The sequence below is a fragment of the Micromesistius poutassou genome (genome assembly GCF_964030765.1).
Source record: "Micromesistius poutassou genome assembly, chromosome: 10".
NCBI lineage: Eukaryota > Metazoa > Chordata > Actinopteri > Gadiformes > Gadidae > Micromesistius > Micromesistius poutassou.
In genome coordinates, this window is record NC_140280.1 from 19,530,002 (window position 1) to 19,554,095 (window position 24,094).

Below are 24,094 nucleotides of genomic sequence, written 5' to 3' on the forward strand. Positions count from 1 at the left end.
AATACGCCGCCCAAGAGATTCTGATTCTAAAATGGCGGAGTCCGAGTTAAATAGGCAGGTAGAGGTGGGCGTGTTCTGTGGATTTAAAAGCCCGCCCCCTTTTATCTATGTATGATCAGCTGCTGCCTGGTTGTGTCTTACAGCTTATGTTATGTTTACTCAGTATTGTGGCTATGGGAGAATATTATGGCTGAAATATGTTACAATAGACAAGTGTGTGGCTAATTGGCATTTGGTTAATGCTTAGTTCAATTTGCAATGACCTATGAGAGAGTATGATTCCTGTCTTGAATCAATTGCTTTTATTAATTTGGTTACATGGCATAGCTACTTCTGAACAATCGAGTCAAAATACTTGTCTGAATGTCCATTTTACTTAAGCTATTAATTAATCATCACCATGAATTCCACTTGTGTTGTCCCCTCTCTAAAACGTTTTAATGCATGTTAGAGTTATGTAAAATCAGGGCTCATACCAGAACAGTTACAGTGATTAATCCAGCGGTTCTAGAGCATACATAATCACGTTAATTTATGGATCATCTTTGCGTAATAAGCCTTTGAAAATAGTCATGAATTATGTAATAACTTTAATATGACTCAATTTATACTTACATTATTATTATTATTATTAGAAGAAGTGTGCCTTCCAGTCTTCTTCGCTGAGAGAGAGAGAGAGAGAGAGGAGAGAGAGAGAGAGAGAGAGAGAGAGAGAGAGAGAGAGAGAGAGAGAGAGAGAGAGAGAGAGAGAGAGAGAGAGAGAGAGAGAGAGAGAGAGAGAGAGAGAGAGAGAGAGAGAGAGAGAGAGAGAGACTGTTGCTTGACTGCAACTATGTGTGTGCTAGACAGGATCTACCGACCAACTGAGGGCTGTAACACTGCGGGCCACTTGTGCTGGCTTGACCGATACGCGTGTATGGAAATATCACCCATTTTCCCGCTCTGGAATTGTTCCCGTTGATAGAGGAAATATGCCGCCGAGATTGTTCATTTCTTCGGCGTTCTTTGTGAGTTACGTTGTCGCCTTCTGCTGCGGCACAAGTTTTCCAAGTAATATCAACATAGGTGAGTTCGACTGTGCTGCAAGTGGGCGCACTCACTCATAATTACTCCAACATCACCGGTCATAAAAATGTATTCATACACTTAGGTTAGTGAACGCAATCAAATTGACATAAACAGTCATAGAAGATTAATCTCCAATTCTAAGCCGCGTCATTTGGAATATAAATAGCCTATGTAAAGATCCCGTGCACTGGATTGATGCGGCATCAGTGCATTGTTCAGCATCGTTTTACCAAAAATGTTTGCTTTGTATCTTTGTAAGAGAAAACGCAGTCACGCATCAGCCTTATCTAACCTTACAACCGTATTCATGAACAAGTCGTTAAACATTTTTTTTTCAGTATCGCAAGGCTGATTTACTATGCTGTTCCGTCTACTTGTATACAAATCCCACATGCTATTTGAATGGTTTTCCTTTAGGCGTCGGAATGAACCCATCTCCTGGGCTGTCCATGTACGCACACCTGCTCCCTTCCAAACGCTCAACCGAGAAAAAGCATTGTCCATATAACGACTAGCTATGTTTGAGCAACTAATCCTACAACACGGTGATCCTGCAACAAATCAAAACGCAAACATTGTTTTGTTTTACCAGTTATATTTATTCCATTCAAAGCGCTAGTCTTGCTCTCACTTTTTTCTGAAGCCACACAATTGCTGTGGTGGCTGTTGCCCACGGGTTCCTGCACTGCCCTGTGTGATGCTGGCTGTCCGTTTGACAGGCGGTCTCTTCCCCACCGGCTCGCACGAATATGAGGTGTTCCGTTTCGCCCTCGCGCATCACCAGGACATCCCCAAGCTCGTGCCTCAGGTGGACATGGTGGACGTGGGCAGTAGCTTCGCCATGACATATGCTTGTAAGTCACATTGTTTACTTCACACAATTTAGAATGATAAACGACAAGCTCGATTTTCTAATATATGTTTTCATCTTAATTTGTAAATGATTTATAACTTTGTTGTCTGTTAGTCGAATTATACGTTGTAGGTAACAGATGGTGGGAGGAGCTTGACCTCGTGCCGCGGGTTTTATACTGGGCAATCAACCCAGTTATGATCAGCGTCACGTTTAGGGGTTAAGCTTAGGGTTAAGGTTAAGTTTAGGAGTTAAGGTTAGGGTTGAGGTTAGGGTTATGGTTAGGTATAAAAAAAAATCATGTTTACGGTACAGATTTGGTAATGACACTCACTCGTGCGAATATACTTCTTTGTTTTCATTGTTTTACGTAGTTTCTTCTTCCGTCACTAGGGGCATTTCCGTCATGCCAAAGGCTTGACACGCCATGTGCTTCTTAAATGTAGAAATCCTACTATGTCGAAGGCTCTCTACTCTGCCTCAGGTTGGCTTAGCCTGACAATGACAGTTAACCTTACCAATTAGTTGTGTTGCCAATAGGCTACCTCACCCGAAGATTTTTTTTTCGCCAAACCAAAGCAATAAGTTTGTTGCATAAACCTAACAAAGTAGTTGTTTTGCCTAAACAGAACCAAGTACCTAATCAAGAAGTTGTGTTGCCAACACATCAGGCAAAGCAAGCAGAGAAGGGCGGGTCATACCTTCGCCATAGTAGGATTCTTAATTTCACCTCCGGGGCTGCAGCTAGATACTATTTGAACGTGCGATACCAAGTTGTATGTGTGTGTTGGGGTGTGGTTGGACACAAGCCGGGGGTGTGGCTGGACCTAGAGGCGAAGCTGGACTAAGCTGGCCAAGCTCTTTCCATTGGCTCTGCAGTGAGCAACCTCTCTAATTTCCTCCATCGAGTACCATATTCATGTTTTTTTTTCCTTTTCTTTTTTTTACGAACAGTCATAGTCTTTTAGGTACACTGGAGGTACTCTCACTCTGGAAGGGACATGTCTTTCTTTTACTGGTGTCTGCTGCCCCGAGTCACAGGGATTTGCAGGTGTGACAGGTGTGTTCACCGCAGTGGACGCACCATCCTCAGGTAAGTTGGTGTGTGTTGCTGGTGCAATAGGGGTGGGAGAGAGATGGTATCTGTTTCTTCGCAGAGTGCCCCTAGGCGTCTCTACAATGTAGGATCTTGGAGTGCCTGCATTTGACACCACTGTGCCTCTCTCAAGGATGTCTTGACCCACATATGGTCACCTTGTCGGAAGAGTGGCATGTTTCGAGCTCTGTGACGACGGTCGTAGTTCAGTTTCTGCTTTTGTCTGTATGCTTGTTCAGTTATTTTTAGACTGTTCATGTCTGTCCAGCCTCGGTTAAGCTGAGATGGGATGACAGGGACAGGTGTTCTAATTTTTCTGCCCATGAGGAGCTCTGCCGGACTGTGTCCGTTTGCCAGAGGAGCGGCGGGGTAGGCCATGAGGCCAAGGTAAGGGTCACTGGATTTCTTCAGGATACCTTTGATTGTCCTAACGGCCCGCTCTGCCTCACCGTTGCTTTGTAGGAAGTGGGGGCTGGATGTGACATTGCTGAAACCCCACTCTCGTGCAAACTTTCTGAAGTACTCGGATGCAAATTGTGGCCCATTGTCTGGGCCCCCTGCTTGAGCTGCTGCCCCCGCGACCCGACCCCGGATAAGCGGATGAGGATGAGGATGAGGATGAGGATGTCTGAGCGCACCACATCTGGAATGCCATGACGTGCGAATATGGATTTGAAGTGCTCCACCACCGCCTTGGATGTTGTATAAGTGAGTTTGGCTACTTCAAAGAATCTGGAAAAGTAGTCTACAATGACCAGATAGTGTTTATTATTTTCTGTCTGAAATAGATCTGCCCCCACAGTGGACCATGGTTTTGCTGGGAACTCAGTGGGTTGCAGTGTTTCTCTAAAGTTTTCTGTATGCAGTCGGGTTCTCTCCCGACTGCATACATCACAGTTCTCTATCAGTTGTGTCAGGTCTTTGCTAAGGCCTGGCCACCACACAGATTGCTTGGCCCTCTCTCTGCATTTAGTGAGTCCCAGGTGGCCCTCATGCAGTTTGTTCAGCATCTCTGCTCTAAGTGACACTGGAATTACTATTCTGCAGCCGTAAAGTACCAAAATCATTAACTGTTAGCTCACCTGAGAATGGTAGGTAGGGACGGAATGCTCTTTGTATGGAGAATTTATCGGGCCAGCCCTCCTTGCAGTATCTCTTCAGTGTGTGGAATACAGTGTCTTTGTCCTGTTGTGTTTCTATTTCTCTAAGTCTTTTGTCTGTAGCTGACAGGTTTGCCATCACAGTGTCCACATACAGGCTCACCTCTTCTTCCTGTAAGCCCTCCACTTTGTTCTTGATTGGCGCTCTGGAGAGCACGTCAGCAGTGGCGATGTCCTTGCCTGGCACATGTGAGATGGTGTAAGATAACCTCATCAGCCGCATACGTAGACGCTGTATGCAAGGTGGCAGTTCATCCAGACTCTTTGAGCCTAGCAGGGGAACCAAAGGCTTGTGATCTGTCTCTATGTGGAAGTCCTTTCCTATAAGGAACTCTGCAAATCTCTCACAGGCCCATGTTGTGGCTAAAGCTTCTTTTTCGATTTGAGCATACCGCTGTTCGGTGTTGCTCAGGGCTCTCGAAGCATATGCCACGGGCTTCCAGTCTTTTTCATTTCGTCACTGGAGAACAGCACCCATGCCGTATGAAGATGAATCTGCTGAGACGAGTGTGTCTGCATTTGAGTCATACAAGGCAAGACCCCGTGGTGTTGTAAGCTCAGCCTTAATCTGTTCAAAGGCTTGCTGCTGTTGTGGACCCCAGGCCCACATGTTTGATTTCCTCAATAGATCTCTGAGAGGGCATTTTCTCAGCCAGGTGAGGTAGAAATTTTCCCAGATGATTGGTCATTCCAAAGAAGTGCCTCACCTCACTGACGTTACTGGGATCTGCCATGGCTTTCACAGCGCCCACCTTGTCAGGGTCTGCACTGACTCCAGTGGAGTCGATAAGTTGTCCCAGGAACTTTATCCTGCTCTTTGAGAAGTCACATTTGTCATTGAGTGTCACCCTTGCCTCCTGCAGACGTGTCAATGTCTTCCTGAGCCTCTCATCATGCTCACTCTGCGTGGCACCCCATATGAGCACATCGTCCATCTGACACACAACACCTTCCAGGCCCTCCAGGACTACGAGACATGCGTTTTTGGAAGTGCTCTGGAGCAGACGAAATTCCAAAACAGAGACGGTTGTAGCAGTACCGCCCAAATGGTGTTATGAAGGTGGTGAGGAGAGAGGATTCTTTGGATAGCGGAATCTGCCAGAATCCAGCATTGGCGTCGAGTTTAGAAAAGATCTTGGCTCCTGCAAGCTGTCCTAAAGTGTGCTCGACTGATGGTAGCGGATGCTTCTTCCTCATCACTGACCTGTTCAGCTCTGTGAGGTTGGTTCAAATCCTGACTCTGCCAGTGCTCTTGGGTACCACAACCATGGGTGCACACCATGCTGTAGGCTCCTCCATCTTTGAAATCACTCCTTGCTGCTCCATGCGAGTGAGCTCTTCTCTACACTTACTTTTGGCATGAGTGGGAGGGATATGCGTCGCAGAGTCGAGAGAGAAAAGGGCTTTGCTCCAGGCTTCAGTACAATGGTGTACTCTCCCTCCATTTTCCCTAGCCCAGAGAAAAGCTTTGGAAACTCTCTTTTTACAGTCTCTTTAGTATCCAGGCTTATGTTATTCAAGCGAGCAACCAGTTGAAGTGTCATGGCGGCTAGTCCACCCAGGAGTGGCGTACGTAGCCCATCAACAACATAAACTACCTCTTGTGTGCTTTTGTTGCCCTTACTGAGAGTAGCTGTAAACTTTCCATTCACCTTTAATGCTGTCCCTCCTGGTCCATAAAGAGTCTTTGTGGCTCTGGACAGTTTGCTGAACTGGCCCTGGGTGTACAACTTTGCTGGGATTGCAGTGACGTCTGCTCCAGTGTCTATCTTAAACACTGATTTGTGATTGTCCACTTTTACCTGTCATCCATGGGCAGGCACCTGTGGACTCCACAGAGCCCAAGAACGTGACGTCCTCGTCTCTGTATTCCTCATCGCTGTTCCGTCACTGCAGCTACATGAACTCCCAGTTTCTTTTTAGCTTGGCAGACTCTGGCATAATGTCCTTTCTTTCTGCACTGGTTACACACAGCTTCCCTAGCTGGACACTGCTGCGGATGATGCCCTCGTGTGTCTCCGCATCTGTTACATTGCGTTTGTCTTTCCAGTGTCTTTTTATGAAATGTCTGCCAATCTTGCTGCTTGCTTTGCTTTGAGCCGCTGCTCTGCCATGATTGCATACTGTCTAACTGAGTGCTACTGGCTTCTGCTTTAAAGTTAGTTTTTAGCATTTCAAGTTGCTTCTTTACCTGCTCACTTTGTTGTGCCTTGTTAATTGCCTTCTCCAACGTCAGTTCAGGGTCCATCTGCAACTGTTCTGAAAGGCGCTTATCCCTCAGGCCCTCGACTAGACAATCTCTCACCATTTTGTCGTCTGCGTTTAAATGCAGAGAAAATACAATGTCCTCTGCCTGTTCTTCCATTGAGTAAATCAACGCATTGACCTGATTTCCCTCGTCCTGAGTGTCCAATCCAGACGAGATGCGAAATCTGTCGAATCGTTTTATCCATTTCGTCCACTCTCTGCCTTGAACGAAAACGGCTCCGGAGGCTTAACTTGGTACTGAGCCATTGTTGCTCCCGCCTTTAAGATGCTAACACTAACTCACTGACTAGCCTAACTAACTTAACTCGACGAATACTCACACAAACATTGCAATCTACACTTGTGTACCAAGCACTTGGCTCTACACTACCACTTTGCAGCTTACTGACTTAACTTCTGACACCATGTTCAGTTGGCCTTGCAACATATTAAAATATCAAGGAGATTAGTAGAGATGTGACTGCATGGTATGAGCTGTGTACCTTTAATGACTTCTGCTACTGGTTGCCTAAGTTACATACAGAATGTTCCAACCTACAACTAATACTACAGAAACGTAATGAGGTCAAGAAAAGATTAAGGATAATTCATGAGGACTTCCGCCTGACTTTAAGCGATGTCATTATGCAACAGTGGATGTAATGAACCTCAGTCTGCCGTGATAAACGTTCCGAAGTTGGACTACTAAAAGTGCATCTTATGCTGGGTTCAAGATGCCCACATTGCGACCGCACAAGTTGCAAAGTGGGAAATCTCCAAGCTTTCTTGCGGCATTTCACTGAGGCGTGCCCCCTTTTGATCTGTCCCACTCGGGCTCCTGAGAGTCCATCAAGTTAAGCAAGGTTAACCGTACAACTCGACAAACAAAGATGGCTGCGCCCATAATGAGATGTATTTTCTTTGTATTTGTACCACGTTGGTCATTTTAATGTGCATTTCAAATATTCTTACACACTTGATAACATTGCTGCTTTAATCCAGTCACCAATTTGTATTACATTGTATTGCACCATACAGTGCAATACAATGTAAAGCTTCGTTGTTTGTTTTCGAGCTAGACAGGCTAATGTAGCTAACAATGACTAGCCGATGACTGTTCCTCCCAGGCTCGTAGTGTAGCGATGCCCACAAAGACAAACCGGAACGCTTTAGTGCTACAAGCCAGGAAATTACATCACAAGAGCAACTCGTGCGGGTGGTGTACGATGCATCTCGAACACACCATTCGATACTTTGCCCTGCGCGTTCTTACCGTGTTGTTTCATTCAGGCTGCAAAAACGTGTCAATGTTCTATATATATATATCGCATATAGCGTATACCAAGGCACCCCATCACAAAAGGGACGGGGAGCGTCCTATGAGATTATATCCCAATTAGTATTATTGTATGAAAATATGAAAGTCATGTTGATCACTAACGGCCCAATGGTGCGTCGTTTTAAATGTTCCTGCCAAAGGTATTGTGGGACGGCATTATCTCCTTTCCTTTGGTAAAGGATGGTCCAGTGTACTATAAAGGAGACAAGAGTGTATTGAAGCACCTTTCCTTAGCATTTAGAGAATTCAAACAGCTCTTATCATGTCTCCCACTGAGATACTTCTATATAATTTCACTCAGTTAGGAGCCTTATAAGCAAATAAAACACGACAGTACTAACTTAGAGAAAAGTTCTCTCAAAGTTGGCATGAGCTGTAACCATCATCACCCTAGAGCTCTGAATCCAAAATGCATTTTTTTTTATGTTGGTTTTAAGTGTTGCAATCAAGGTGAAACAGGGGGTTCACTTATGCTAAAAAGGGATAAACTATGCTATTGCAATTATTAAGAATAATAAACCTAATGGCCATCTGCATACATCTGCTATTTTCCCTCCTTCACTTCTCATATTTTGGGTCTGCAGTATAATGTGTCACGTATCTCTCATTGGCCATGTGTCAGCTTTTTTAATGTTATGTCTCTATTGTAAGTCTGTTCAAATGTTTCTCTCCAACTTCCCTATCTCTCCCTCACTCCCTCTCTCACACCCACTCAGTCTCCCTATGCATTTATCTTTCTTCTCTGTTGCGTCCCCACTCTATCCCTTGGTAGTTCTTCGCTCCATTGGTCCTCTTCTTATTCTGTTCAGAAAACGATATTATTGGTGATGATTCCAGGGAGAGGCACAGGACGACTCGCGTTCCCTTCTCAGACAAACTGTACACAAAACAGTAGAAGGCTGTATGTTACACAGTACAGATTTTCAACCTGTGGTAAGGACAGGAAAACAATTGAAAGACACACAAAGAGAAAGACACATCTCAATAATCCCAGTGTTTCTAAAACTACTGATGCCGTTTCCAAAAATTGTAATTCAAATTGACAATTTTCAAACTCAATTAGGTCCATGGCTATGAGCAGTCTATTGTTTCTGTTTCTATGCTACTAAACTAAGACTTACCTAACATAACAACATAAAACTGTGGTTGTGTTTTTCCATATAGCATAATCCCCAGTAAGGTAACAGCTCTAGTGAAGAGATTATGAGTTGGGTAAAATTGAGCCATGATCTGGTGTCAACCATGACAGAAAAAAATACTGCATAAAAAAAGGTTTGGAGATTGACAGAGCCATAGACATCCTGATCCTTTCAAATACATCCTTTTATCAGGCGAATGCAACATCCTCTGCTGCAGCTGTTGTCGAAATAGCATCACAGAACCACATGGGCCTGTATTTTGGTATCCTTCCTTAAAGGAATATGCCAATATTTCGAGATTTCCCCCATTCAAATTGGTACAATGACACCAATCTGACCTTTGCACATAGAAATACCGACGAGTAGGTCATTCATCCTCACATACTTGCAGGATGCACAAGTGTAATTAAGCTTTCAGAAAATGGTTCCCAATGCAGCTTATCAAAAATGAAAATAAAAAGGCAAAAAGGTAGGTGGTATATATTCGCGTCACACCGAACCGGTATACTCTCAAACCAATTACAAGAGTTTTTACACTTTTATGCAAAACTTTTCCTGATCCTTACGGGGCTCTGTACAATACTCATCCCTTATGTAAATGCCATAATGATAATGTTCACTCCTCAATCAGATTACATTCATTTGGTTACTCTTCCCTTCCCTTTGCATGTAAATTTACTGAGTCCAAATGTAGAATTATCTTTATATTTGCAATGTTTTTTTTATTGCGGCAGACAAGACACCTTTAGATGCAGATAATCTCTGGTTCTCAGACCCAGAGCTTACAGCATCCTAAGGGAGACAGACAGGCAGAAAGTGCAGGCGGGAGAGAGAGAGCAGGAGCGCCAGAGATAGAGTTCAGGTCCATCAGTACAAAAAACAAAAAGAACACAAACGCGTGCACACACACAGACACATACACAGGAAGAGAGCTAGGCAGTCAGACAGACAATCAATCAGGCACTCAGGTTATTAATACGGACAGTCACTCAGTGAATAAACTGTTTTTTCCAGGGGGGTCGGAGAGGGGGGCAATGCCCGTCCTGGATGTTACTGGTTGTCACCTGAATCCGTCATCCCTGTATTCTTGTAGCCTGGGAACCAGACAAATCTCGCAAGCTCATGTTTTATTTGCTCTGCAGATAGGTCTGGCCTCCCTCCCATACAATTGTTTGTATGGGAAAGTACGCAATAGACCGACCAATCACAACCGTTTATCTAACATGAGGTTTGATGAATCATGATTATGGTGCAGGCGCACCATAGAGGCATTTAGACAACAGAGATGGCTGCAGCTATGGTAGTACAGTGATTACACTATCGAGACAGTATTCAATTGACTTTATATTCGGTCAATGAATGATATGCCGCCCATTGATCACATGCAAATCTCTGGTTCCTGATTTATGATTCATTTTTAAATTTTACTGATTCATGCAGCATTCAGCAGCTCTACTCTACAGCTCTCTTCACTGCTTCGTTATACATGGTTTAACATTGATGTGCCACAAGACAGAAGTTAGAACCAACATAGCTTATCACTTTAATACAAATAACATAAAACAAAATACTGACCACTTTGCCTGCTTGTCAAACAATGGTGGTGTTAACTTAAAAAAGGAATTTAACATAAACCGCTCCTTCAACATTTTAAGTGCACATTATGAAACCGATAGACTCCTGTGTAGCATCACGAAATGCAAAGAAAACAAAAGGAAGCCCATCATAAGGGAAGCTCATTGCAATCCATCTCTGTATCATGACAGCACTTCCATAACATTGACTTCAAAGTTTGATGCAAACGTTCAAGTGCATTTTTGACTCAGAATGGTACGCACTAGTCACTGAGTGAGATACAGCAACAAGGACTGCTGTACTGTTGGAGATGAAAAGGAAATTAGTTCCATGTTTCAACATTCGGTGGCTTAATGGCTGATTATGGTTCCACACCGACGCAATGCAAGGGGGTTTACGGACCCATTACATCCATTGCGGACCCTCCTTGCGTCCACCGCAAGGGCCTGATGTGCGCCTCCCAAAAATGTTAACCTTGCGTTGAGGCGACGCAGCAGCAGCAAGGGCTGTGATTGGTCCGCTGACTAAAACCCGACGCAGAACAAATACAGGTTTACGACTGCGTCGAAGCGTCCGCGTGGTCCTTGGGCTGCGTTGGTGTGGAACCGTAATAAGCCCTTTAGTGGCAACTAAATTACACGTCGCACTCTGCTGAGCACAGATGCACTCAATTGCATGATTGCTGGAGTCACAGGAAGGAGGGGGTAAGGGTGGCGATCTGGAGAGAGAACCCGGTTAGACACAAGCAAAACCCACTACGACCATAACACACACACACACACACACACACACACACACACACACACACACACACACACACACACACACACACACACACAGCATTAGCTCAGGAGGTAGAGCGGGTTGGCTGGTAACCGCAAGTTTGCTGGTACGATCCCCGGCTCCTCCTAGCTGAGTGTCGCGGTGTCCCTGAGCAAGACGCCTCACCCTGACTGCTCCTGACGAGCTGGCTGTTGTCCTGAGTGGTTCACTCCGCCGTCGGTGTGGGAATGTGTGCATGAATGGGTGAATGTCATTCAACACTGTAAAGCGCTTTGGATAAAAGAGCTAAATAAATGAGGACCATTTACACACACACACACACACGCACACACACACACACAGACATTCGTTTAATAGTAAACACTTTGTGTGTGATTTTTGGCCCCTTAAGCGAAGTGGTGCATTACGCTTAAGAGCAATTACTGTAATTTACTTGACATCATGAAATTTGATATCGACATAAAATACATTGTAGGTCCAAGAGGCCAAGAAAGGCATGTACACCAAGTATCTCAACTTCTTATCCATGGAGTGACGGCACTGATGATTTTGCTTTGACCAGTACCAAACCTTTTGGGGACCTGCTCTTCTTGGTCATCGTCATATGTCATCATCAAATTAAGCAACTTTTGCAAAATCAGGGACGGAGATAAAGGTGCTCGAAAATAATAATAATAATAATAATCCATATAATTCATCAATAATAGGTATCCACAAATACTCTGTGAATACTCAGTATGAATACCTTAATATCAACAATGCTGACTTTACAAATAAATGTAATAATGATGACATCTTTAAAGATGTATCTTCTCACTTAAACTACACTTGTAGTACAAGTATTGAACATTTATAAGGGGAGCAGAGACAGAACAGTGTGGTTTGTGTGCGGTAGTGGAGGCTTTATGGTAATTTGACTTTGAACAGTTAATGGAAAAAGTAGAACTCCTAAGCAGCTTGATAATAACAACCACCTGACCTTTTATTAAAGCCGACTCTTATCAGCCGTGTCCTGCTTGTCCTGACATTCATGCATTCACAAGCCATTGCACACAAAAACACGGCCAATGGAAACCAGGTAAGTGGTTCAGTTTGCTCCCTGGCATTGGGTCACAGCTCAATGCAGTTTGTAAAGGGGGACGCTGTGTGCTGACCCTGCCCGTACGCTGGTGTGCCATTCAGGGTGGATCCCCGGGGAGTCTGCTCATATTTGAGTCTCTTTCTGAGCTGGGTAGTGGGGTAGAGGTCCATCTTGTATTCACTGTGTGTAAACAAATTCACGTCGTCTCCCATGCAGCCAGGAAAACATAAGCAACCAAGACATGCTGCATGTTCAAGGGATTCAGAGTGCATGTCTGTGCGAGGCAGTTTGAACCAGTGCACTAGTGTGTTTGTGTGTGCGTGCGTGTGTGTGTGTGTGTGTGTGTGTTTGTGCATGTGTGTGTGTGTGTGTGTGGCTAGTGAAAAGGGACAATTGGGTGGGGAGTCAGTGCAAAAGTGTTCCTTGAAAGGATGAAGTGGTTTTCATGTTGTTGTTTCTTGAGGTGTCCTCAGGCAGACATGGGTCTCAGACGACAGGGCTTTGTTAATGCCCTGCATGTCGGCCCATTCAGGCGCCTCTCGGCAGGGATTTGAACCCGGTCACCAGAGTGGTATTGAACCCGCTCACTGATGGCTTTTCTCTGTCTTCTTGTTGGCCTGCTTTTATTTTGTTTCCTTTTCCATTTTTTTTGTTGCCGGACAAGGTCAGCTAATGCACGGCTTACTTTAGTTTGACAGCTATTGTTCGTAACAAGCAGTCACATGTAATTACCGTCTCTCTTCCACGTCAAACCCCTGTCTCGTGTGGGAATTGCACAGTCGCACAAAGTTAAATGTTCACTCCGATAATGACTCATTTAGTCTCATACTTCTATCACATATTTTATTGTATACTACAGCATTCGTTTTTTCAATAATGTGCCGCCTACACTTGAAAATAAAATAATCCCTCCCTGCTCAGTGGCAGTTTACAATGAAATGATTAATCACAACTCCAGATGAAAATATCTTGCAATGTTGTCATGGTCACCGTAAGGTCTCAAAGTTTAGTCCAGAAAATGTTTCAACAATGTAGTTGAGTGTGTGTATATGTGTGTTTGTGTGTGTGTGTGTGTGTTTTACGTAACCTATAATTGTTGCAATCCAATCTTCTACTCAGTATGTAATTAAACACACGCATTGGTTCCTTGATAATACCTATACATAGTTCCATTCGCGCTTTTCAGCTGCCTAAATGACGGTATTTCCTATCCGCACTCTTACAAATGACATTATTAGATAGTTACACTGAGTATTGAACTCCATCTTCCATCCTCCTCCTGGGACTGTGAGGCCTCTGTGTCAAAGTGTTCTCTTATCTAATCATCCCACACACAGTTCCACATTCATAGCCACATCGTCCTATAAGATCACACTGCCAATTAGTTACAGTTCAATTCATCATTTTGACTACTCCACAAACACAACCAGACATGCCCCCCTTGATTGTCATCCTACACTCAACCTTGAGATCAGGGGGTTGTGGTTGGGAGGCGACTGCATGTGTTTGTGTTTGTGTGTTTGTGTGTCTGTGTGTGTGTACTTGTATGTATGACGAGATGCTAATGCTTAGCGACATATACCTTGTTAGCATGATGGCATCTCCTTCGGGGAACTGGTCTATTGTTGGCATTGCACAGTAGCCCAGAGAGAGTAGACCTTTACAACGATAGTGTGATTGGCTCAGAGGGAAACAGCCTGTTACAGCAGATACTCGGCACTAGCAGTGTTTAAACTCCCAGAGGATTTGTCTTGGCTAATCTCTTCTGCTTCATAAGAGATGCCTCGTGGATGATGCACATTTGTATTGAATGCAAAAACCAGCTGAGGTCCAATAAAGAAAAAGAAAAATAAGCCAGACTGCTTTTTGACCTGTAAAACCCCACATCTACCCAAGATGGTGCTATTCCTGGTAACAGTCAAATTACAATTATCATGTAAAGATTCTGTTCATGGCACTTGACCTAAAGGCTGCACTATATATTTGGCAAGTGAATGTTACCTGTGTATTGCTTTGAGATAGAATTTCAGCAAGCTTACGCAAGTAAGGAGTAAGGAGAATGGCAGACAATAACACCTCTGTTATGTCATGATTATGTCTGTTTTATATCAAATGAATAAGGTGACAAGTGGATTCAAATCATACAGTATCTATCTCACTGCCTTATATCTGATATAACTGTGATGTATAAAATGTAAATTATTTATGTTGTAATCTAGTGAAAATCCGGAGAAGGAGGATAAGTGTATGTTCAGTTAGTGGGGAACTGGCATGGAGGACACGGGAGGTGCCTCATTTTTAGGCCCAATACATAGTGTTGTGATCGGTCAGTGCATGTAGGAGGGATCCACAAATGTTGGAAATATAACACAAAGCCTGATTCCAGAACTGGAGTTCTATGCAAACAAACAAACAGACAGTGCTGCTAATGTGTGTGTTGAGAGAAGCCGAGGGGAAAAAGAGAGCAACAAAAATGAATGAGCAAACACTATTTGACATAATCACATTGGTGGGGGAGATCAATAATCACATTGCAAATAATACACAGAGAATAAGACCCCAAGTGTAAATCATGAATGTAAATATAGAAAGGAGTAGGAGGTGGGACTGGTTTAGGCTATGGATGGCTGCCTAATGGAGGGTGCAACTCATGTCTTATGAATATCTGATACTAATACTCTGTAGTCTGCGTAGTTATTTTTCACGTTTATTGTAATCATGAATTCACCAGATAGCCTATACTTGTAAAACTTTACTCATAATAATTGTATAAAATAAATAATTGTACAACCTTCTGTTCATGGTATGAAATAGCATCCCTGCAAAACAGATTAAATGTACAGCTAGTCTTTTTTATGAGGACCATTTTCCTTTCATGAACAGGACAGTGAAGATGAAGAGGATAGTCGCTTAGCTTCCCCTTTTATCGCTAATACTATTGATTTGCTTTAACCAAACCTTCTTATTCCATCCCCTTTATTCTTCTCCTCCCAGTCTGCTCCCAGTTTGCCAAGGGCGTGTATGCCATCATGGGCCTGTACGACCAGCGGACGGTCAACATGCTCATGTCCTTCTGTGGCTCTCTGCACGTGTGCTTCGTGACGCCCTCCTTCCCCATCCACACCAACAACCAGTTCATGCTGCAGCTCCGGCCCCAGCTGCAGGAGCCCCTCATGGCCTTGGTCGACCACTTCAGCTGGACCCGCTTTGTCTACATGTACAGCTCGGACTCAGGTAAGCAATGGCTCTGGACAAAAACACTTAGTTGAAGTGCACCTGGTAAAGGTCCATGTTCTTGCATGATTAATGTGCTAAAAGTGTGATTTTGGATCTACTAGCAATGTACCTAATACGCTCATGATATCTCATTAGTGCTACTAAAGACATACTCAATTAAAGATGACTGTACTTGACCGTACTATTTTGAGACACCATAAAGATGCACTTGAATATACTACTTTGCACTTGAGTATATATTTTTCTACTAATGCTATACTTTTTAAAAAATATACTTTTTTTACTAGTTGAAGTATATTTTCAGATAACTTTTAATACACACTCAAAGATATTTTCGAAAGTATTATTCAATTGAATTTACAATGATATCAACAGCAATTCAAATATAATATAAAAATACTTTCAGTCTGAACATATTCAGAATAAAGTGTATTGGTAAACAGAACAGCATTATAAATAAAAAAAACACATTTTTACCTAAGTATACTATACACACAGCATAAAACGACAAACATCATGACACGCTGGACACAGAACAATGACCATGGACGCAGCACTTTTTACGAACACGTTAGTAATGAGTCAGCGAGCAAGAACATGATGATGAAACAGAACTGAGTCACAAAGCAGACAGACATGCAAAGAGTTATGTGATGAGGTATATGGTTGTGATATGTAATTCTAACACCAAACATATAAACATAAAACATATATAGTGAGGTTGACGAAAAATTTAATAAATTGCAGTATAATAAAACATAACATTTTTGGGGAATACACATATTCAAATAGAGTGGAAAAAAATACATTTTCATTACAGAACAAACTGATTTTCCTAAATGATAACAATCAAACACCTTCATTAAGTGATGATACTGTATAACAGTTAAGCAGAGAAACACTGTTATTTTAAAGGTATTTCCTGAATTGTAATGATTTAACACCTTCAATAAAGTGACAGAACTAAAAGTTCTGCAGAGAAACACTATTATTTTACAGATTTTGGTTGTTGTCTATGGCTTTTTTTCAAATTCAGTTTGATATTCCCTTCCCCGATTTTCTCCTCACCCATGGGAGCTCTGTAGTGTTGTGATAATATATGTGCAAAAACATTACACTATCTTTTAATTCAGAATCCTAACTATACAGTGGATTAATAAGTAACATCAAGATATAGCACAAAACATCAATGATTCTGAACCAAAAGTTGCAGTTTAATGTAGCGGTTAATGAACAATCCTCCATATTTAGATGAATCAGCTGGATTCTTGGTGCATCTAGGGGGAAAAAAGGATAGGAACAACACACTGAAAGATTGAGTGAAAAGTCTTTAAAAAGTAAGATTACATTTTTTACCATTCTTATAGACAAGGTTAAACAGATCTTTATTTCAATTGTCTGTACCAACATTTACCATGATGAGACTTCGGACAGGAATCACTCATGTCATGGATTTAACTGACATTGCATAAAAATGATAATTTAATTTGGCGGTATGGTTCCACTCTTTTCTTGTGCTCCCTGCTGTAGGATTTTAAGCATGACATAAATATGTGACATAAATATGTCATGCCGAATACCAACAGCATACCAACATTTGACAACAGGGAGCCCACATGGGTTACATCAGATCAACAAATTGGGAACGATATATGCAATATAAAGCAGAGTCAAACCAAACCCGCCTATCCGTGTACGTGTCCCACTGACATAAGTATTCAGACCTCTTGCACAGTACTTTTTTGAAGCATTTGAAGCATTTTTGGCAGCAATTACAGCCATGAGTCTTATTGGGTATGACTCGACAATCTTTGCACAACTGTATTTGGGGATTTTTTGTCATTCTTCTCTGCAGATCTTCTCAAGCTGTCTGGTTGGAAGGGGACTGTCCATTTTCAGATCAGTAAAAAGTGCATGGATTAACAATAGTCGAGATTTCAGTTTTAAGGATCATATCAACGGCATCACCAATGTAGGCTTGCTGCCGTAGTTGGTGTTACTAACGTTAAAGATCACAGAAAGCGCCCTACAGATATTCAACGACATCTACAAATAGTTTTTTATTAACCGGTGGGAAAATTTCCTCACCATTGCATCCCTCAAAGGTTTAATTTTTTCAACTCAGGAACATTTCCATAATCAGAGGCTTTCTTTCCCGGTCTGACTCTGAAGAGTAACCAATGCATGCTTTTGTCATGAGCATACTGCTGGACTATTGTAATTATATTTGTATGTGTCTTCCAATCAAAACAATCCAATGATTATATCTTGCAACAAATTTACATCAAACTGGGGAGCTCTTTGATATCTTGGCACTTATAATTCATTCAGGCTTTTTTAACAGTTAAAGACTGAAACAGAGGTTACAGAGAAGACCTTTGTATGTGTATTTAAAGCATATACAATTTAATGCAACATATGCATGTTGATAGTATAGTCTGCAAACAGGCTTTGCTCCTTCCTTGACTGTGTGCAACCAGTTTGAAGACGACTGCAGAATGCTGGTGCTTTTTAGTGTCTCTCTGTGTTCACAATTCTTAGTGTGGGGACAGGCCAGTGCCTCTCCAACTGATACGAGGAGTTATTTCCAACAATCATCCATTTGTTTATGTCCCACCAAGGACGAACCAACCAGGCCGTCTGGGACATAGCCAGGGCCATATACCTTATCAAGGGAGACACTGCATCTGTTATTATGATATTCACTTTCTTTCATATAGCGTAATACTCGCCCCCCAAACCCCAAACCCCAAAAATCGTTGTACATTGTCATTCATCACAATCCTATATGTGAAAATGAAAATCAACATACTGATCCGTTTCATAAATAAGAAACAACCATTTATTCACGTCTAGTGTATGTTAATGATATAGATACACATATTTAGAATTAGGAAATACCATTGTAAATACATTTTTATTAAAATCATAACCTTGTCTTTAGTTCTAGACTGTGGTGATTGTTCTGGCATGCCCTTAATACGGTGGTCTAGACGTGTCGAACACACTGCATATCCAAACAGCTTTTCAAATCGAAAAACACAAGCACATTAACGGTAAACATAAATGCAGAAATCCCAACAAAAATGCAAAAGCCACCACAATTTCAAAAGTCACAAACCAATTGCAAAAGCCACAACACAACATAATTTAGCATCAATAGATTTTGACAATGAAAGGGTCAGAACTCCTTCTTTGCATGGTTCAAGACTGGCAACACTACCGCTAGCTTGCCGGCTTACAACAACAGCGTCAGCGTGCTGACCAGCGTTGGCTGTGGAGGGTTCACACGCTGGGGCTGAGCAGTTAATCTCCGTGAAGGAACACAATGTGAGAAAGGCTCTGAATTGACAGTGAATACATGGAAAGCTGCTGGACTGGACGGCATATCTGGGCGAGTGCTTAAAGTCCTGTAACAAACCAGCGAGCTCCTGTGTTCACCACCATATTCAACCTCTCTCTGGCTACATCCGTTGTACCGGCTTCAACAGATCCACCGTCATCCCTGTGCCAGAGATCACCTCTCCGGCATGCCTGAATGACTACAGGCCAGCGGCCCTAACATCAGCAGCCATGAATGTCTTTGAGAGGCTGATTAAGGACTACATCTTATCCTCCGACCTTAGACCTAATGCAGTTCACATACAGAACTAACATCTATGGATGATGCGGTCTGCCAGGTCCTCCACACCGCTTCTCTCTTACCTGGACAGTCAGAAGGGGGCCTATGTGAGGTTGCTGTTTATTGACTGCAGCTCAGCATTCGACCCTATAGTCCCCACTAGACTGGTGGATAAGCTAATAGGACTAAGACTGAACACCCAGCTGTGTGCCTGGATCCTGGACTTCTGGACAGCCAGGCCACAGAGTGGGCAGACACACCTTCAGCTCACTCATCCTGAACATTGGGTCTCCCCGGGGCTGCATCCTGATGTACACCCATGACTGTGTGGCTAGGTCCAGCGACAACTCTTATTATGTTTGTGGACGACATAGTCGTGGTGAGGCTGATCTCAAATAACAACGAGACAGCCCACCTGGACGAGGTGGAGGGCCTGACACTGGTGCCAGGAGAAAAGCCTCTTCCTGAATGCCTCCAAGGCCAAGGAAACGATTGTGGACTTCAGAAGAGAGTACTACTACAACAGCCTAAGTCGTATGCAACGCTGCAATCAATGGGACTGCTGTGGACAGGGTGAGCAGCTTCAAATACCTGGGAGTTTACATCTCAGGAGACCTGACCTGGGGTACCCACATCAACACACTGGTGGGTAAAGCAAGGCAGTGCCTGTACCATCTCGGGCAGCTGAGGAAATACAAAGTCTCCTGGAGGATCCTTCAGTCCTTCTACTCTGGGGCTGTGGAGAGCATTTTTCGTTTTGCAAGTGAAAAGACATTTCGTTGCCCGTTGTCTTTGTGATCGGAACAGTTTTGGAGTTTTGAACGAGAGGTTAAAGTTAGACATCCGTTTGTCTCATACATGCTACATGCTGAGTGGAGACCGATGTGACGACTTCTCTGGGTTTGTTAGAGGTGCTCAGGTTTGATTTAATAGGGAATTTAATCCAGATAGCTGAGGTAAATACACAGTCAAACACCACAGAGAACAGCACATGAGTGCCCTGTGGAAAGAAGCTCCAAAAAACACTTACTTTGAGTGAAAATGTTTTTGTTTCTTTCTTTCTCAAGAGTATTTATGAAACCCTAGTTTATTATTGTTTATTGTTTAAAATGATCCCCATTAGCTGTCACCAAATGGGACGAGCTAGTCTTCCTGGGGTCCACACAGAAAGACACAAAACATAACAATACACAAGATATAAATCATAATTCAGTTAACAATGATTATCTAAAAGCAGTAAATCATTATAAACATGATCAGAAATGATTCATAAAAAGTTATTACATTCATGGTTACAATCATTATTGCATTCACACAGTAGGTATATCAATTCCCTACTCACAAATTGAAAATATACTTTGCTGTTCAATTCACGTATATTCAGTGGGCAATTATTCCAATGATTGATGACACGATAAATAACTGTTTCTTTAAAGCATTTGATTTTGGACTTGGTAACGTCATCTGGCCGTCATCGGCTGACCTAGTAAAATGAGAATGAACCTGACTACATCTAACAATTTGGTTATGTAAGAAAACGGGTTGAGAAGAGAAGATTGTGTTCCTGAAAATTGTAGTCGTATTGAAAACCTGCCTGTTCTCTACCGTTAACCATGAGAGTTGACATACTGATAGTGTTTGTTCTTATGGGACAATGTAATACTAACCTGGCAGCTCTGTTCTGGGTGGTTTGTAATTTGACGATGCAGAGGATGCAGAGGACCATACTGATGCACAATAATCCAGGTTACATCAAATTAAAGATTTAGCCACCTGTCCCACAATGTGTGTAGGGACATAAGAAAGACATTTCCTCACCATGGAGATACCACAACCCATCTTCTTCACTATGGTATCAATGTGTCTATGACAGCTGAATATCAATTATTGTGCCCAGTAATTTTACTTTACCTACCTGTTCTATAGGTTCCCCATACAAGTTCAAATTCATCTTTCGTGTAGATGACAGTTTATGACTCGATCCCAAGATAATTGATTTGGTTTTCGAGATGTTCAGTGCCAACTTATTTTGTTTTATCCAATCAAAAAGAGCCGAATGCAGTCCAACAAAATACCAAACTTGGACCTACAGGCCAGGAGCAGCATATTTCATGGCACCTGTTACACCCCAGACGGTCTGTGTCTTTCTCTCTGACTATAGCCATATTAGATGATGGGCTTCATCAAATCATATGATCTTAAAACCTCTAGCCAGGAATCCATATCCAACACAATTATGCTTAACAATCCCTCACCCTCTCTCTCTCTGTGTGTCAGTGTAATGGTTCACCTCCTTTACATTGCTGCCAAGAACACATTAACTGATTGCAGTGAGAGCATTGTGGGCACTGCCAGACACTTTTCACACTTGTATTCTGGCAGACTTTGCCTTCGGGGGGAGTTTTAATATGCCACACAATCCAAAAGAATGGCACCTCAACATGGAGTGAGATCACTGGGGGTCGTAGATACACATCAGAGGGAGATCTCCAGCCAAATTAAAAGCTTTCAGTTTTTTTCAGAACCTGTCTCACAAATAGATAATATATAAAAAAGTATAATTTTTTTTAATTATATAACATATGGTATGTATATGGTGCGTGTGTGTGTGTGTGGGGGGGGGGAGGGGGGGCGGGCACGGTGGCGGCTGGGTGGGCGGGCGTGTGTGTGTGTGTGTGTGCGTGTGGTGTGTGTATGTGTGTGTCTGTGTGTGTGTGTGTGGGGAGGGCATTGATTGAACAGGGCCAAACTGAATGTGCTGGCTGGCCTCATTAGGCAGCCTGAGGCCATGCTGCTGTACTGTACACAAGGGACTCGACGTGCGCTGGGGGAGACAGCTGGCTGCGGAGCGACAGAGAACGGTCTAATAGGCTTGAAATAGGCTCGTCCTGATGGGGCTATCTTTTCTCCTCTCCTCTCCTCTCCTGTATTCCCTTCTCCTCCCCTTTCCTCCTCTCCCCTCTCCCCTTCTCTCCTCTCCTGTATTCCCTTCTCCTCCCCTTTCCTCCTCTCCCCTCTCCCCTCTCCCCTTCCTCTTATCTCGCTTTCTCAACTCTCCCGTCCTGTTCTGCCTCTCCCTCTTCTGTCTCTTATCTCCTCTCATCCCCTCTCATCCGTGCCCATTATCTCATCTGCTCAATAGAGTCCTCTTCGGAAACAGAAAGTTGAGTGGCTATTTTCCGCCTGAGCGGTCGTATGAAGGCTTACAACACCCTCTCGCCACCAACCTTTGTCGGTGTGTATGTGCTTGTGTGTGGGATGTGTGTGTGTAATGGTAATATAAGGCTGTTTATCTTCTATAATTGTTCACAGGGTCTAATAAATCCTCAGCAAAACAGAATTAATTGGAAAAGCCAAGCAGACATATCTATATATACATATATATATATATATATATATATATATATACCAGTGAAACAATAGACATGTTTGTACCCTTTCTGCAGGGATTATATATGTATTTATTTATCTACGCACAGAAATTCAGGTGTACCTTGTTGCTTAGCACAGTCACTCTGAGTGGACTAGAAGTTGTTCTATAAAACGTGTGTGTTTTCTTCAGTTGACTCAGTTGAGCATTTTGAATAACATTAAAAATGAATTGCAACTTCTCAAAGGCAACAGGAACAGATCAGGCGTAACAATACATAACAGTGTCGTCTTCCTAACAGTGGAGTTTGGCACGTTGTACACTGTAACCCATATCATGTTTATCGTATCAGCCAAGAGAATGTGGTGCATTGAGATCCGTCTGACAGATCATTTTGCAGACCATGCAACTGTATGCTTGGAAAGACCCCCAATCAACAATGTCCAGTACGGTACTGTCCAGTACGGTACTGTCCAGTACGGTACTGTCCAGTACGGTACTGTCCAGTACGGTACTGTCCAGTACGGTACTGTCCAGTACGGTACTGTCCAGTACGGTACTGTCCAGTACGGTACAGTCCAGTACGGTACTGTCCAGTACTGTTCTGGTGCTGTTTCTTAATCAAGCGCATCAGTGATAGATTTAAAAACCTTCATGGCTGCTGTCATTTCGCTGTGTTTCTTCCTAAAGTCTGATCGATGAAACAACAGAGATATGTATAAAAACTCCTTAAGCTGACTGCTGATAAGAGTTTCATGTATTTGTTGCCATTGATCAAAGCTTTGAAATGACTTGCTTATTTTGAAAATAGTTGTGTGTCATGAGAAGTATTGTTTTGGCCAATGCTGATATGGGTGGTATCTATACACGCTGGATATATATATACAGTATATATAAACAATGTATTCCATTGAGTGGAATACAGTTGCAAGTCTCCCTATTAAGGGAAATGTATGCAATGATCCATGTCACTGTAGATTTAAGTCTTAGACCCTACTGGTTGTACTACACTCGGATGTAGTACGAGGTCAGAAACTACGTTTACGTAATCGGTTAGTTAATTATAAGCAATTCCTTGACGCTTACCCCGAATTAAAAGTCTAGCAAAAACAACCCACAAAATAAACACTTTCAATATCACTACGTTTACCCAGCATGCAGTGCTCTTGTTGCCCAGGCGAGTGTTTCGGAGAGCAGCGTGGAGAGCCCCTGGAGACAGATAGAGGCTGAGAAGCCGACGGCTTTAGCCCTAATTCACCCTAAGAGCTCTGTTGGGAATGAACTGTGAGGCTGAGTGGTATACTGGACTCGACTGTTCACAGAAGACACAGCTGTGTGTGCGTGCATGTGATGGCACGTGTGTGTGTGTGTGTGTGCATGCGTGCATGTGTGTGCTCGCGCGTGTGCATGTGTGTGTGCACGTTTGTGTGTGCGTATATGTGTGTGTGTGTGTGTTCGCCAGAATTTCTGTGCTACCCGCACGTAGACTCTGCATACTTCTCCTCGCCTCTCTGCTCCTCCTTT

General features: G+C 42.9%; 1 protein-coding gene across 1 annotated transcript in view; it reads left to right on the forward strand.

The window, feature by feature from the left end:
• Positions 1 to 971: 971 nt before the first annotated feature.
• The window catches only part of LOC311354486 (glutamate receptor 1-like), a gene marked incomplete at both ends in the record, with an annotated part of 54,481 nt that continues 31,358 nt past the window's right edge, over positions 972 to 24,094 (forward strand). Inside the window, 3 exons of the mRNA XM_084474281.1 lie at positions 972 to 1,065; positions 1,788 to 1,922; positions 15,336 to 15,575. Coding sequence (XP_084330407.1) covers positions 972 to 1,065; positions 1,788 to 1,922; positions 15,336 to 15,575 — 469 coding nt within the window. The remainder of the gene's footprint in view (positions 1,066 to 1,787; positions 1,923 to 15,335; positions 15,576 to 24,094) is intronic.